Genomic DNA, 14,374 nt, shown 5'->3' with positions numbered 1-14,374 from the left:
CATTTTGTTGTTTTAATTTAATTTATTGTAAATTTGGTAATTTGGCAATAAATAGGGAAGCGTGAAAATAAAAATTGAACCAATCAATATTTGTAGGTGTTTAATCACTTTTTTTTATAAGTTTTTATTTTCTGGTAAGAAGGAAAATTATATTAAAATTTGTATGAGACAAAAAGATGTGTGAAATAAATTGGTTGTTTTTTTTAAACGTATTTTTAATTGTCTCACCCATTAGAAATGCTTACAATTCCGCGAAAAAATTAATCATGGTGTTCAATAGTGAAAATTCTAGATACACTCAAAAAATAGTATTGTAGTAACTTAAAAAATGTTATCTTATATATATAGAAATTGGTTGGAGTGCTCAGGTGCGGTTTTGCGGTGAGAGGATAGTCATTGATCTTGTCAAAATCAACGTTTAAAAAAACACAGTGTCAATCTGGTCATTTTTCATATAGGTCAAACTTAAAAGTGCGTGGTGTCCCTTCTTCTTCTTCAAACCTGGTCTGGAACAGATGGATACACATAACTAGCGGACCTGAGTGGCCCGTCATCCAGTACCTTAAGAAGAAGAAGGTAGAGTGTAACGGGCACTCCTTACTCGCCACCCTTCTTTTGAAATTTTTGAACTAAGGGGTCTGTCAGACTTCACACTCACAGCCCCTTTGTATCGCTTAAGGTGTGTCATGCCCCCACTGGGGATCCAACTTGTGACCTCTCACTTTGGAGGGCCACGGCTATGCCACTTGACCACAAGGTCTTTGGCTCAAGAATTCAACAATCAAATCCTCACTCCGTCACTAAAAACGAGTTTTAAGTGAGACTTCTCATCAACTAGACCAAGACAATTTTTTCACTTTTCTGTGGCCCACTGGTAAACTATAAGAAATCAACTTCATAGTACAAACATAAGAGAAGTACACGAGTTTCTGGTTAATAATTTAACAAGTTTTAATAAATTTGTATTCAACTTAAAATAATATTTTAACACCGTACCACAATATCTGAAGTATTATTCATCTTTAGTAATGTGTTTGAAATTTTCAATCATACATTTATGACAAAAACTTGTGTGATACCGTCTCACCGTTAGACGGGTCGGGTCGGGTCAAGATAAAAATGTACGAGTAATACTTATACTCACAAATGCCATACTTATATGCTCAAATGTAATACTAATCAAGAATAAAATTTTTGTTATTTATAAGGGTAAATGTAATTTTTTAAGGAAAAATACAATACTTTTACATTTTGATTTAAAAGTATTGCATTTTTCCTTAAAAGTATTATATTTAACCTTATAAGTAAGGGACACTTGTCAACCTTACTTATTATAAAAAATGTAATACTTTTTCTATAAGTAACAAAAAGTGTATTCCTGATTAATATTATATTTGAGCATATAAGTATGTCATTTGCACATATAAGTATGACATTTACATGTTGCTTCAACCTAATCCAACCCATCTCACGAATAAAGATCCGTGAGACGGTCTCACACAAGTGTGACCCTACATTTATTATATAATTCTTCAACAATTTTATTAAATTTATACAATAAACAATTAATTATTGCCACAAGATACATATTCATAGGAAGTTATCAAGTAAAGGGAGCCAAACTTGTTTGAAGCAATGCCTTTGAATTTAAACTAGGGAGATAATTATAAAGCTAAGACAAAAACTTTATATCTAGAGTTATTATAATTTTAAGGTAAAATTTGTTATAAATTAAAAACAAAAACTAAAGCCTAAGCTAAGTGCATATTACATATTATTTTTAGGAGTTAATTTCATTTTTGGCCCTAAATTTATAGATGTCAGCTCACTTTTAATTTCTTTTAGCAGAAAATCTTCATTTGATCCTAGTATTATTGTATCCGATGATCTGTACCAAGTATGCTAGCATGCGGTCTAAGGGTGCGTCTCATTGCTTTGGGTGTCAGCCGGGTGGCTCCCCCCCGGTCAAAATACAGCGATCTGTACGGGGGGTTGGCACCCTAAGGGTGAGGACACTTTTGTTTTTGACAGGATTTGAGGTGGACATCGGTCCCACACCTAATATGGGGTAATGTTCTTTCAATTATTTGGATCTAGGTGTGTGGTTGAGACTATGATATGCATGGGGAAGAGGGACCCTAGATATGTTTAAAAGTTGCTTGATGAGAACATTTTGATAGCTCATGTTTGCATTTGGAGGTAATGGTGCTTGTGATAGCTATGTTCGGAGTTTGATAAGCCTATGGCTATGTGTAAGGCATTAGATGCCCATTTTGATGAGGGGTCACTTTTGGGCCATGTACTTAACATTTTGTTTGAGATTGGTATACAGTTCCTCTTTTTTCAAAAAATAAAAAAATAAAAAAATCATAGTATTATTATGGTATGATCATTTTTATCATTTATCAAACAGTTTAAATTTTGTTAAATACAATAATTTTTCAGTCTTCAATTAAACTTGAAAATGCTTTTCATTTCCCAAAGCTAATTTTACTCATTTTTAGTTTTTACCTGTTTCAATATTTTATTTTTTTTTAAACTCTGCGCCGTACCAAATCTGTCTCACTTTAGTCACTTTCTCACTTTAGTAGTTGTTTCCCGATCCGCCCCTCCCTACACCCATAAAAAAATACTATATAAATTGTAGCATTGTTTAATCCATTAGCACCACCTGTGGACAGTACTATAAATGTAATTAATTGTTACATATCCATTTTCTTGACTATAAGAACATTCTTCAAGCCAAGCTTTCATTTAGGGCAAAAAATATAATGGATCTTCTCACCAAAGCAACACCAATAAATCATCCCTGCCGCCTCTTTGTTTTCCCCTCCGCCGCCGTAGGATTTAGCCCTGCAGGGTTTATTAGGTTGAAACCCAGAACTGCAACAAAATGTGCCACCATGGATTCACAAAGCACACAAGTTTCCCCCAAGAAAATGCAAAGGGTAGTTAATAACGGTGGCGCCCCTCTAACGCCGGTGGACTTCCTGGAAAGAGCTGCCACCGTGTACGGCGATTGCGCTTCCGTTGTGTACAACGACACGGCTTATACATGGTCGGAGACGCACGAGAGGTGCTCGAGGCTCGCGTCGTCGATTTCGCGCCTGGGGATCAAGAAAGGGGATGTGGTTTCCGTCCTGGCCCCTAATATATCAGCCATATACGAGCTTCATTTCGCGGTTCCAATGATGGGGGCCATTCTCAACACTATTAATCTCCGCCTAGACGCTAGAACCGTCTCCCTTCAGCTCCTCCACAGCGAGTCTAAGCTCGTTTTCGTGGATTACCAGTCGAAGGACTTAATTCTTGAAGCCATTTCTTTGTTCCCCGCGTTATCTCAACGTCCAATTTTAGTCCTCATTACTGATGAGGAGAAGAATTTTGTCGGCAAAAGTACAAAGGGTTTGTCTCTTCATGATTATTGTTACGGGGACATGGTACGAGGTGGCAATCCTGAGTACAGTTATGTGGGGCCAGAGAGCGAGTGGGACCCGATAACGCTAAATTACACTTCCGGCACTACTTCTTCTCCCAAAGGAGTACTCCACAGCCACCGTGGTGCGTTCTGCGTCACCATCACGAGCTTGCTTCATTGGTCCGTGCCGCCACAGCCGGTGTACTTATGGACGTTACCGATGTTCCACGCCAACGGGTGGAGCTACACCTGGGGCATGGCGGCGGTAGGCGGCACCAACGTTTGCCTCCGCCGTGTGGACCCCGCTTCAATCTACGACGCCATTGAAACCCACGGCGTAACTCACTTGTGCGGCGCGCCGGTGGTGCTTAACATGCTAGCCAATCACACTAACACCCCACTCAAATCTCCGGTTGATATCCTCACCGCCGGAGCGCCGCCGCCCGCGGCGGTGCTCGAAAGAGTGGAATCCTTGGGTTTTCGAGTATCCCACGGCTACGGCCTCACGGAAACGGGGGGCCCGGTGGTGACGTGTGCATGGAAACGGAAATGGGATAACTTACCCTCCCCGGAAAGAGCGTTTCTCAAGTCAAGGCAAGGAGTGAGAAGCATTGGCTTCGCCGGCGCCGACGTAGTCCACCCGGGTACCGGAAAGAGCGTGAACCGCGACGGAAACACGGTCGGAGAAATCGTGTTACGCGGCAACGCCGTCATGCTCGGGTACCTTAAAGACCCCGAAGGAACCTCGGAATGCATGAGAGAAGACGGATGGTTTTACACCGGCGATATGGGCGTAATGCACCCCGATGGGTACATAGAAGTGAAAGATAGATGCAAAGATGTTATCATTTGCGGCGGCGAAAATATAAGCAGTGTGGAGGTGGAGTCGGTTCTGTACACGCATCCGGCGGTTGACGAGGCGGCGGTGGTGGCGCGACCGGACAAGTTCTGGGGGGAAACGCCGTGCGCTTTTATGAGCTTAAAGAGAGGGATAATGGAGAAACCGACGGAGAAAGATATAAGGGAATTCTGTAAGCATCATCTGCCGCTTTACAAGGTGCCAAGAAGGGTGGTTTTCTTAGCGGCGCTTCCGAAGACGTCGACCGGCAAGATTCAGAAGTTTTTGCTTAGAGATATGGCCAAGGATTTAAGCATTAATCAGAATGGCAGTATAAAGACCAATATATATTGAGACTATTGCTTGTTTGTATTTAAAATTATTGAGGAATAATAACTATAAAAACCAATATGTTTGTTTCTACACAATAATTGTAATAAACATTTTTAAATTAAAATATACGGAGTAATAATTTATAAATTATTGTACTAAAAAAATTTATAAATTATAATATCATAAATTAAAACATTATAATTATATATTTTAGTAGGGTAATTAAGAGGGTAATTAAGAAAGTTTTATGAGACCAACGATTTTGTAGTTTAGTGGTACGAGATGGTTCTCTTAAATTGAAGTTCATGGGTTCAAGACTCACCGAAAGTAATATTGTTTGAAGGAAGAAAAGCCTCACTCAGTGACATGAACTTCAACTTATAACTACTCTTGGGTAGTTATTTTATAGATACCTGAACTTCAACTTATAACTACTCTTGGGTAGTTATTTTATAGATACCTTTTGAATTTCTGAACTCTCCCTCAAAATTTCTCTCCATAACGCCTCTTAGAACCCTTTCTACATTGTAATTCATCATCTACTAGAAAATTTAGAGGATATCCATAGTAATTACAACATTTAACTTTAATTTCTAGATTATTTCTTTCACATATTTGAGTGTCTATTGTCAAATGAAATTGTAGTTATATTGAGATGATACTGTAGTTGTGTTGTAATGAAACTATAGTGTATATAAAATGAAACTGAATAACAGTTTCATATATTTGAGTGTATAATATTGAATGAAATTGTAATTGTGTTGAAATAAAACTGCAATATATATAAAATGAAACTGAATATGTTACACGAATGAAACAATTTTACACATATCGACACAAACGGGTGTCACTTCTTTTCATTAAAAAAAAGTAACACCGTTTTGGACCATGGTCCACAAATCTCACGGTTGCGTAGCTTATTTGACACATTTTTTTTGTTTCGTGTAACAAAATTCTTAAATCTTTAACACCGATTTGGAGTCGACCTGTTGGGCAGCAAGTAAACCGAAACTTCCCATCTCGCTGGTTCCGATCTATCGTCTTCTTCGTCGTCGGGTAAATTAGGTGCCGTCAAATAGTAAAATCACTCAAAAGAAAAAATCACGCAATCTCGATTCTCGATTCTCGATCTCTCTCTCTCTCTCTCTTCTTTTGAGTGGTTTTAGAGTTTTATCACTCACACGAATACTACATACAACATTGAAATTAAGGGAGATGGAAAAAGTGATGAATATATTGAAGCCGAAGGCAAACCCTCAACAGCTTTTGAGGGATTGGCAGCGCCGCCTTCGCCAAGAGTGTCGCAACATCGAACGCCAAATCCGAGGCAAGTAGTTTCTGCGTTGAACTTTTTTGATTTCTGTTTTGAAAGAGTAAAGTTAAATCCGGAATTCTTACGTAGGGGTTTCAGGGTTTGGGTGTGTGTGTGATTGTGATCTGATTACTGGGTATTGCTATCAGATATACAGAGAGAAGAAAAGAATGTACAGAAAGCAATTAAAGAAGCTGCCAAGAGAAACGATATGGGTTCTGCTAAGGTACCTTTATTTTCATTTTACCGCTAATTTCTTTCTGTGGAACGCGCTCAATTTGGAAACCCGGTTTTGCTTTTACATATTTATGAGATTATAGTAGCTAGCAATTTTGTTTTTTTGAAAGAGCTACCAAATTTTCTGGTGTTATTGATCTTAGAGAAAGGGATTCATGAAATTCCAATCTTGGTGTTTAGTTTATCATAAACTTTACATCTTTAGAAAACAATTCAGGAAAAGAGATTGATTTGCAATTTGGTGATTTTAACTTATGATTATAAAGGTTGAATTTCAGCTTTAATATAGTTGCTTTAATGGTCTTGTGACCGAGTCTCTTTTCGTGTGGCATGTGATGAATGTGAGTGCATCACTGAAAATATTCTGGATTTGGGTATATGAAAGAATCTAGTGATTGGATGAACTACTATCTGTTTTACTAGCAGCTTGTCTTTTCCCTAGTTTCCTCTGAGAAATATTCTCACATTGAGACTTATTCATGTAGCCAGTATTGAGTTTGGGTTGTTGTTTATGAGGTGAGGTGTGGAGCTTTGAAGATATGTGCAATTTTAACTTTTCCTGACTTATAAAAAGTATACACGGAATTAGAAAGAATCAATGTATGACATATGACTAAAACTTATATTTCTCAGATTGCTTGTTGAAGTTGTTGCTATGATGAGCATCTATTGTTTTGTGTTAGCATCCACTCATTTCTGCATTATGTCTCCTATTCCTGATTTTCCTGCTGACTTTTGATTATCATCTCAGGCACTTGCTAAAGAACTTGTAAGATCTAGAAAAACTGTCAACAGGCTGTATGAAAATAAGGCACAGTTGAATTCAATATCCATGCACCTCGGAGAAAGTGTTGGTATGATCAGAATTACTAGTCTTACTGGTTCTTTCTTTTTGGATGATTATCTATCGTTTTTACAAAGCAAAATATATACTAACTGGTGCTAGAACTCAGAACAAGAGGGGCATAATCTCACTGCTAATTGTACTAGGCCTTAGTTTTAGCTTAAAGATTTTGAAAGTAATCTCCTGTTGTCTCTATATTAGATGCTTTCCTTCTCTAAATGGCTCATGTATTTGTCTCATGTCTATGATATGGAAATGGATGGATGTTTTACTTGGGTAGGGCAGATATTCTTATGCAGGAATATTTTTCTAGCGTACTTTAGTGTTGACTGAGATTTTATTGGTAATTTGGTATGGTTTTTACAAGCCAATATCCTTCTAAGTATACTATTGTAGACAAAACCCAAAGAGGGGGCTTTAGAAGCCGCTACAAATATGATATCTCTTGAATTTACCATGGAAGTTAGATTAACTTAGTTGCATGTATTGAGAAAATACAATTTCCAATAGTTCCTATTTCTTAAGTGGATTTTCGGTGAGGAATATAAAAATTTGCTTTATATTTGATATATACTATGTTGATTAATCTCTTTTATTGTTTTATAGCCATTGCTCGCACAGTAGGACATTTGTCCAAGAGTGCTGAAGTCATGAAGCTTGTCAATAATCTTATGAAGGCCCCAGAAGTGGCTAGAACAATGCAAGAGTTCAGTAAAGAAATGACCAAGGTACATTTCTACGAAACATTGGCTCTTTTAGCATTATAAATTGTAAGGATTTCAATTTGGATTTTTAGTTTGGGGGAATTAGTTATTGAAAATTTGTCAATTCTCAGTGTTTTGATTATGAAATGTTGTGATACTGATCTTCCTTCATACTTTATTCCTTCCCCAAACGAAACAAAAAAGTAAAACAAAAGAGAAGAGGCAAACATTTGCCTCTACGTTTCACCGTGGAAATCTCAAGTTATAAACTATTCTATGCTATTGCTACAGGCTGGTGTTATTGAAGAGATGATGAATGATGCCGTGGACAATGCATTGGATTCAGAAGACATAGAAGAGGAAACTGAAGAAGAAATCGATAAGGTTTTGACAGCAATTGCCGGTGAGACTGCTGCAGAGCTGCCTGAAGCAGTCAGAAAGCAAAAACTAAAGCAACCGGCACAGGAAGTAGAAGACACCGAGGTATGCCCCCCGACCTCTACCACACAATCTTTTGGCAAGGTTACTGATAATCTGTACCGTGATTTAAACTATTGAAATAACTCCTGGTGTGTGTACTCTATCAGGGTGCCGACGATGAGGAAGAGCTGGAGGAACTAAGAGCCCGTCTTGCTAAAGTTCGCTCTTAAGTAAACTAAATTCCTTCTCCCATTCCCTTGGCTACACAATGTAAACACATTCTTAACATCAAGTAACACTATATAACACTATAACAGACACCTTGTCTGGTATCCATGTAGTAATATCTTTTTCAGTGTGTTCTGTAGTTCTTGTATCATAGGATAATGCCCCCATTTGAACTAAATGAAAGTGATGCTTGTAATATACTGAATATTGGGTCAAAGTAATATGTTCTTTAAAACCATAGGATAGCTCTCAAGTCCCAGATGACCCGGTCCAAAATCCCCAGCTATATTTTTCTTATGCCATGAATTCTGTCTGGTGTCTGGTAAAATGCACGAGTTGAAGACTTTTGTGGGTGCCTTGAATTTTCAGTTGTTCCTTTCTTCTCCCTTGATGACTATTCATCTTTTTACATGTTTGGTAGCCATTCTGTAAATCAATGTCGCAATTTTTGGAGGACTTTTCAGGCTCATTTTTAAATTTGATTTTATTGAATTAAACTTCTCATTTAAGAAATTAAAATCTGAATACACTTTGATTTGCCTGAAAATGATTGTTTTACATGTAAAAAATAGCTAATTTTCCAACAAAATCTTGATGTTCAGAAGCTAGTGATGCACAATTCTCTTATTTCATATGAACAATTTCTTGTAAGTCTCTGTTAACGAGACATTGGTGGTGCTATAACCTCCATCAACGATGAGATTCAAGCCGCTCACATACTTAGAATCATCGCTGGCTAAATACAATGTCGCCTTTGCCACATCTTCTTCCTCCAACAAAGCTCCCTTGAGATTCCCCGCTTCAGAAAACAACGCATCCGCCTTTTCCTTTTCCTTTTCCGAAATCCCCAGAGTTTTCAACGCCAAAGGGGTACTGAGAGTATAGGGAGAAACAACGTTAACTCGTATCCCATGTTGCCCCAGCTCGACTCCCAAGTTCTTGGACAGACCCAAAACCGCATTCTTCGATGTCGCGTAGATGTGCGAAACGTCGCCGTACACGGCCGTGGCGGCGCTGGCCGTGAATATAATGCTGCCGGCCTTGGCCGGAATCATGACCCTGGCGGCGTGTTTTGCCGTGAAGAATGCACCGAAGACGTTCACATCAAACACGTCCTTGATAACACCGTAGTCTACCTCCGAGATGCTGGAAATTGGCTTCCCCATCACGCCGGCGTTGCTGAAGACCACGTCGAGCTTACCGTACTTTTCGACCGTCGCGTCCACCGCGCGTTGGACGTCAACCTCAACGGCCACGTTGCAATACAGAAACGTGGCGTTTTCGGGACCCAGTTCCCCAACCAAGGAGACGCCGAGGGAGTCTTGGATGTCTGCAATTGTAACCTTAGCACCATGTTGGACGAATAGCTTGGCCGTTGCCGCTCCTATGCCGCTAGCGCCGCCGGTTATAAGTGCTACCTTGCCATCTAGCCTACAAAACAATACCAGATTAATACGGGAGATGTTAAACATATAATATATAAACATAAATATGCAGTTCAATTATCAACTTATACTTTTAAATGTTTTAATTTAATATCAGAGTCAATGGCAATAGGTTTTAATGGAACATATTGAACATATAATATATCAACATAAATTGTATATCATGATGAAAACATTGGCATATATATACCTTTTGGCTTGTGGTTCTTGCGGAGACGAGGTTGCCATGTCCTGAAGCTTGTGTTGAGATAAGTGATGGCCTGGTGTGGATATTGAGAATGAGCAGAGTGTTGAGATCCTATTTATAATTGGTTTCTATTACAAGGAAGAGAAGTCAAAAACCGAGTAAGCACTTCTTTCAAAAAAAAAAAAAAAAACGAGTAAGCACAGTACAACTATATATTACGCGCAATTAGAATTTTCGGACTTGATCAGTGATCACCTTAATATAACGAAATATTAGATTGGACACATGGGTAATTAGTTAATTAAACAAATCTATAATGACCCCTGCAGCTTGATCACATGGTGTATTGTTTGACTAGGGGTACCTACTACCTAGCAACTTTTTCGTAGTCAAAATATTGTTAGTAATTAATTAATTAAACAAATCTTTAATGCATATAAATACTATGTTTTGTATATAGGCCTGGTTTGAAAATCTTGAAAATAAAAAATATTTATTATAGTCAAGAAGAAAACTACTATAATTATGACAATTTGTGGTCTAACTAAAAAAGAAACTAAAAAATGATTTATTTTTACGGGACTTGTCTTCAAGATGTGTGATTTGTCAAGGTATGGTTCTTTGAAGGATGGTTGATTTAAGAATTTTTTATGGTTATGCCTAAATTGGGCCAGAAGTATAACCCAACAACACTAAATAGCTAGGCCTTTGAATGATAATTGTTTGTGTATCTTTAGAGAAAGTTCAACAGTTTGGATTTTTACTTAGCTAAAAAAAAAAAAAAGAAATAAAAAGTAGTCAGGGTAGACTTTAGTTGGCGGTCACCTTGAAGTGCCTAATTAATAAAATCAAAATAATACACTTAGTTATCATCTAGAACCAATTAATACAATCAAACCAGTTAAAGATAATCTCATGTCCGCTAAATCAATCAGTTATTAGTTAATTGCCCAACAGTCCCTAAATATAATAAATTCTTTATTGATCAGATTTTACTCCCTATCTAATCCCTGTTTTGTGTGCTATTATGTTTCTAAAGATTCTCATTTGCTTCAATTCATTTGATCAATCAAGTATGAATTCTCTTGGTTAAGTAAAAATGGTTGGTTTTGAAAATTGATGTATAAGTTACTCCCTCATATGGAAGGTTGTAGGTTCGAACTCGGTGAAGGAGGATACCCTTTATTCTTGTAAGAATAACAAACAGACAGACATGGTACATCAAAGCCTGACGCTAATTAAGTAATATAGATATTATATATATATATATATATATATATATATATATATATATATATATATATATATAGCACTTAGATGAGGTTTAATTTGTCCCTTCCCCGCCCAATACTTTGTCAACTGCCACTTGAAAGGCTATATTGGTGCTGGTATATCCCCCTTCCACCAAAAGGTTGAGCCCGCTTATGTACTTAGACTCGTCGCCAGCAAGATACAACGCTGCCTCTGCAACATCCTCTGTAGTCAAAGTTTTCCCTTTGAAATTTGAAGTTTCTGCCACAATTTCCTCCGCCAATTCCCTATCCTGGGTGGGCATAACGCTCATTCCCAACTTGGTGAGAATGAAATAAGGGGAAACACAGTTGGCTTTGATGCCACATTTCCCCATCTCCACACACAAGCTCTTACACAGCCCCACGATAGCGCACTTGGATGCAGTGTAGGCGTAAGAGCTCCCTATAAACACCTCCGCCGCCGCGCTAGCCGAGAATATCACGCTGCCCTTCTTCGCCGGAATCATCGCCCTGGCCGCGTGTTTGGCGCAGAAAAACGCTCCGAACAGATTCGTCTCGAAAACTTGGTTGAGGTTTTGTGGGGTGGTGTCGCGCTCCCCGGCGATGCCTGCATTGCTGAACATGATGTCCAGCTTTCCGTACCTGGATACGGTGGTGTCCACCGCATTTTGGACGTCGCAGTGGATGAATAGTACGTGCGTATTCCGGGCCAATCTCTTCAGCCACGGAGTGGCCATTCTTGTCGTCAATGTCAGCAATGATAACCTTACACCCATGTCGAGCAAAGAGCCTTGCTGTGGTTGCTCCTATGCCGTTGGCTGCACCGGTTATGATAGCAACCTTTCCTTCTAGTCTTAAAAAAGGTTTAATTTGTCACTTCAAACCGATCAAAAATGAAAGAATATATAAAGAAGGAGCAAATTAAAGTTACCTTTTGAACGTGGGATGTGGAAGGGAAGAGGCCGCCATAGTTGCCGATGCTAGCTGCTGTACTGTTAGTAAACGAGAAATGCTATTCAAAAATAATTGAGAGTAGATTGGATCCTGTGCAGTTTATGATATGAAGGATGCAGAAAACAACAAGTGTATTTATAGAGAGAAATTTGGTGGCAATTCAAAATCAAGTTTGTGTGTGGAAAATAAGTATAGATTAGATAGAAATTTGGATGCATGCACATATAATAGCTAGGTAGATGTAGACCCTGCAAGGATTGAGTTTAAGTTTGTGGTACAGAATCATGCCGTCGGATTTTGGCATTTTTAAGGGTACTTTGCGTTGGATGATCTTGCACGTTTTAGTTTGTCTTTTATCTTTTATTTATTGGATAAGAGTCAAATAGATCCTCAAATTATACTCAAAAGAGCAATTAGACCATCAATTTATATGCTGCAATGCAATTAAACTCGACATTAGCAAAGCATATGATAGGGTAGACTGGCCATTTCTTTTTGCACTCATGTCCAAGATGGGGTTTGATTCAAGGTGGGTTAATCTGGTCTATCAATGTGCCTCCATGGTTTCCTACTCCGTACTGCAAGAGGGTGAAGAAATCGGGCCAATTATCCCAAATAGGGGTCTCCGTCACCATATTTATTCATCCTGTTGGCGGAGGATTTGAGTGCTATGATCAGACATTTGGAGGAACGGGGAGTACTACACGGCATTGCTATCATAAGAGAAGCTCCCAAGATTTCTCATTTATTCTTTGCATCAAAGCAAACTCCATCATTAAGGAAACTCTAGAAAAGTATGACATAGCTTCTAGTCAGTTTATAAATTATGAAAAATAAGCTATCTCATTTAGTTCTAACACAAGCACTGTTATGAGAGACCACCTCAAGAATATTCTTCAAATAAGCAGTGAAGGTGTGAATGGCAATTACCTAGGGTTACCCGTGATAATTGGAAGAAACAAGAGAAGTATTATTGGGTTCCTAAAGGATCGTATACTCAAAAGAATGCAGAGTTAGACAAACAGGATTCTCGCAAGTTTAGTATTACAGCATGTAAAATGAACACTCTAGTTCCCCACAGAACCTAACTAAAGTATTCATATCCAAGAAAAAACAAATTACATACCTCAAAAAGATCTGATGGACATATTAGGAGTGAGTATAAAGCAAATCGATCCAAAAGAGCCCAATACCAACTCGATCCCAGTTGAGTCGAAATTGTGGTCGGCTTCGCGGCCCCAAGGCCGTCCTCGGAGTGGGTTGACCCGAGCCCTGGGGTCACATTGTGCGGGACACCCCCGTCGTTATACCGTAGACCATGGTCCACAATGCATTGTGGACCATACACCATGGCTGATATTGAAATTGTGTTGAACGGATACTGTAGTTGTATTGAAAGGAAATTGCAGTTACGCGGAGCTGAGGTCGTTTTATCCGTCTGAAACTGCAGTTGTGTGAACTGTCAGTTGTGTTGAACTGATATTGCAGTGTGTTGAACAAATGAAACGACATCTGTTCCACGCAGCTGCAGTATCAGCCATTACCATGGTCTACGATACATTGTACGTGTACCATGGTAGACGGTATAATTTGCGTTTGCAAAGAGGCGTGGTCAAATGGGATAGTAACCTGGTAAGCAATATTTTTATTGTGATTTAAATAAATTTTTTAAATAAATTTATAATTTATAATCAATGCGGTATCAACCTTCTCCCACGTTTGAGAAAAAATCTTATCAATACTAAGTAAATTAAGGGTAAGTTATATTTTCTAAAAGAACTATATTTGTTGTGGATCTCGACACTCTATTATATTTCAAGATGTAAAATCAATTTTATAACATATAAAGTATTACCGCATTAATTAGCTAGGCTATGCATATTATCAATAATGAAAGCAATTAAATTAATATAACTATACCCAATCAATAAATGCATTGTAAATGACTGCGTCACAGTTTATATCAAGGGTCACACTTGTGTGAGACCGTCTCACGGATTCTTATTCGTGAGACGAATCGGGTGGGGTCAAGGCACCATGTAAATGTCATACTTATATGTGCAAATGTCATACTTATATGCTCAAATATAACACTAATCAATAATACAATTTTTGTTACTTATAAGAGCAAAAGTAATACATTTTTCATGATAAGTAATGTTGACAAGTGCCCCTTACTTATAAGGGCAAATATAATACTT

At 38.2% G+C, this 14,374-nt stretch overlaps 3 protein-coding genes and 1 pseudogene across 3 annotated transcripts; 2 read left to right on the top strand and 2 right to left on the bottom strand.

Moving 5' to 3' along the window:
• The first annotated feature begins 2,734 nt into the window (after nt 1-2,734).
• Nucleotides 2,735-4,679, top strand: LOC116016644 (probable acyl-activating enzyme 6). Its single transcript, XM_031256999.1, has one exon. The coding sequence runs from the start codon at nt 2,772-2,774 to the stop codon at nt 4,608-4,610; it is 1,839 nt and encodes a 612-aa protein (XP_031112859.1). The 5' UTR covers nt 2,735-2,771; the 3' UTR covers nt 4,611-4,679.
• Nucleotides 4,680-5,572: 893 nt separating this feature from the next.
• Nucleotides 5,573-8,662, top strand: LOC116017758 (vacuolar protein sorting-associated protein 24 homolog 1-like). The gene is made up of 6 exons (XM_031258386.1): nt 5,573-5,916; nt 6,051-6,127; nt 6,890-6,992; nt 7,589-7,710; nt 7,978-8,169; nt 8,274-8,662. The coding sequence occupies exons 1-6, from the start codon at nt 5,805-5,807 to the stop codon at nt 8,334-8,336; spliced, it is 669 nt and encodes a 222-aa protein (XP_031114246.1). The 5' UTR covers nt 5,573-5,804; the 3' UTR covers nt 8,337-8,662.
• Nucleotides 8,663-8,946: 284 nt separating this feature from the next.
• LOC116017755 (secoisolariciresinol dehydrogenase-like) lies at nt 8,947-10,069 on the bottom strand. The gene is made up of 2 exons (XM_031258385.1): nt 9,970-10,069; nt 8,947-9,765 (listed from the first exon to the last, which is right to left on the bottom strand). Exons 1-2 carry the CDS (start codon nt 10,005-10,007, stop codon nt 8,964-8,966), a joined length of 840 nt encoding a protein of 279 aa, XP_031114245.1. The 5' UTR covers nt 10,008-10,069; the 3' UTR covers nt 8,947-8,963.
• A 925-nt stretch (nt 10,070-10,994) lies between these two features.
• LOC116017435 lies at nt 10,995-12,343 on the bottom strand (annotated as a pseudogene).
• Between the last annotated feature and the right edge of the window lie 2,031 nt (nt 12,344-14,374).

Source organism: Ipomoea triloba, chromosome 4 (genome assembly GCF_003576645.1).
Source record: "Ipomoea triloba cultivar NCNSP0323 chromosome 4, ASM357664v1".
NCBI classification, from domain to species: Eukaryota; Viridiplantae; Streptophyta; class Magnoliopsida; order Solanales; family Convolvulaceae; genus Ipomoea; species Ipomoea triloba.
The sequence above is the reverse complement of the archived record's forward strand: the minus strand, read 5'-3'. Positions and strand labels throughout refer to the sequence as shown.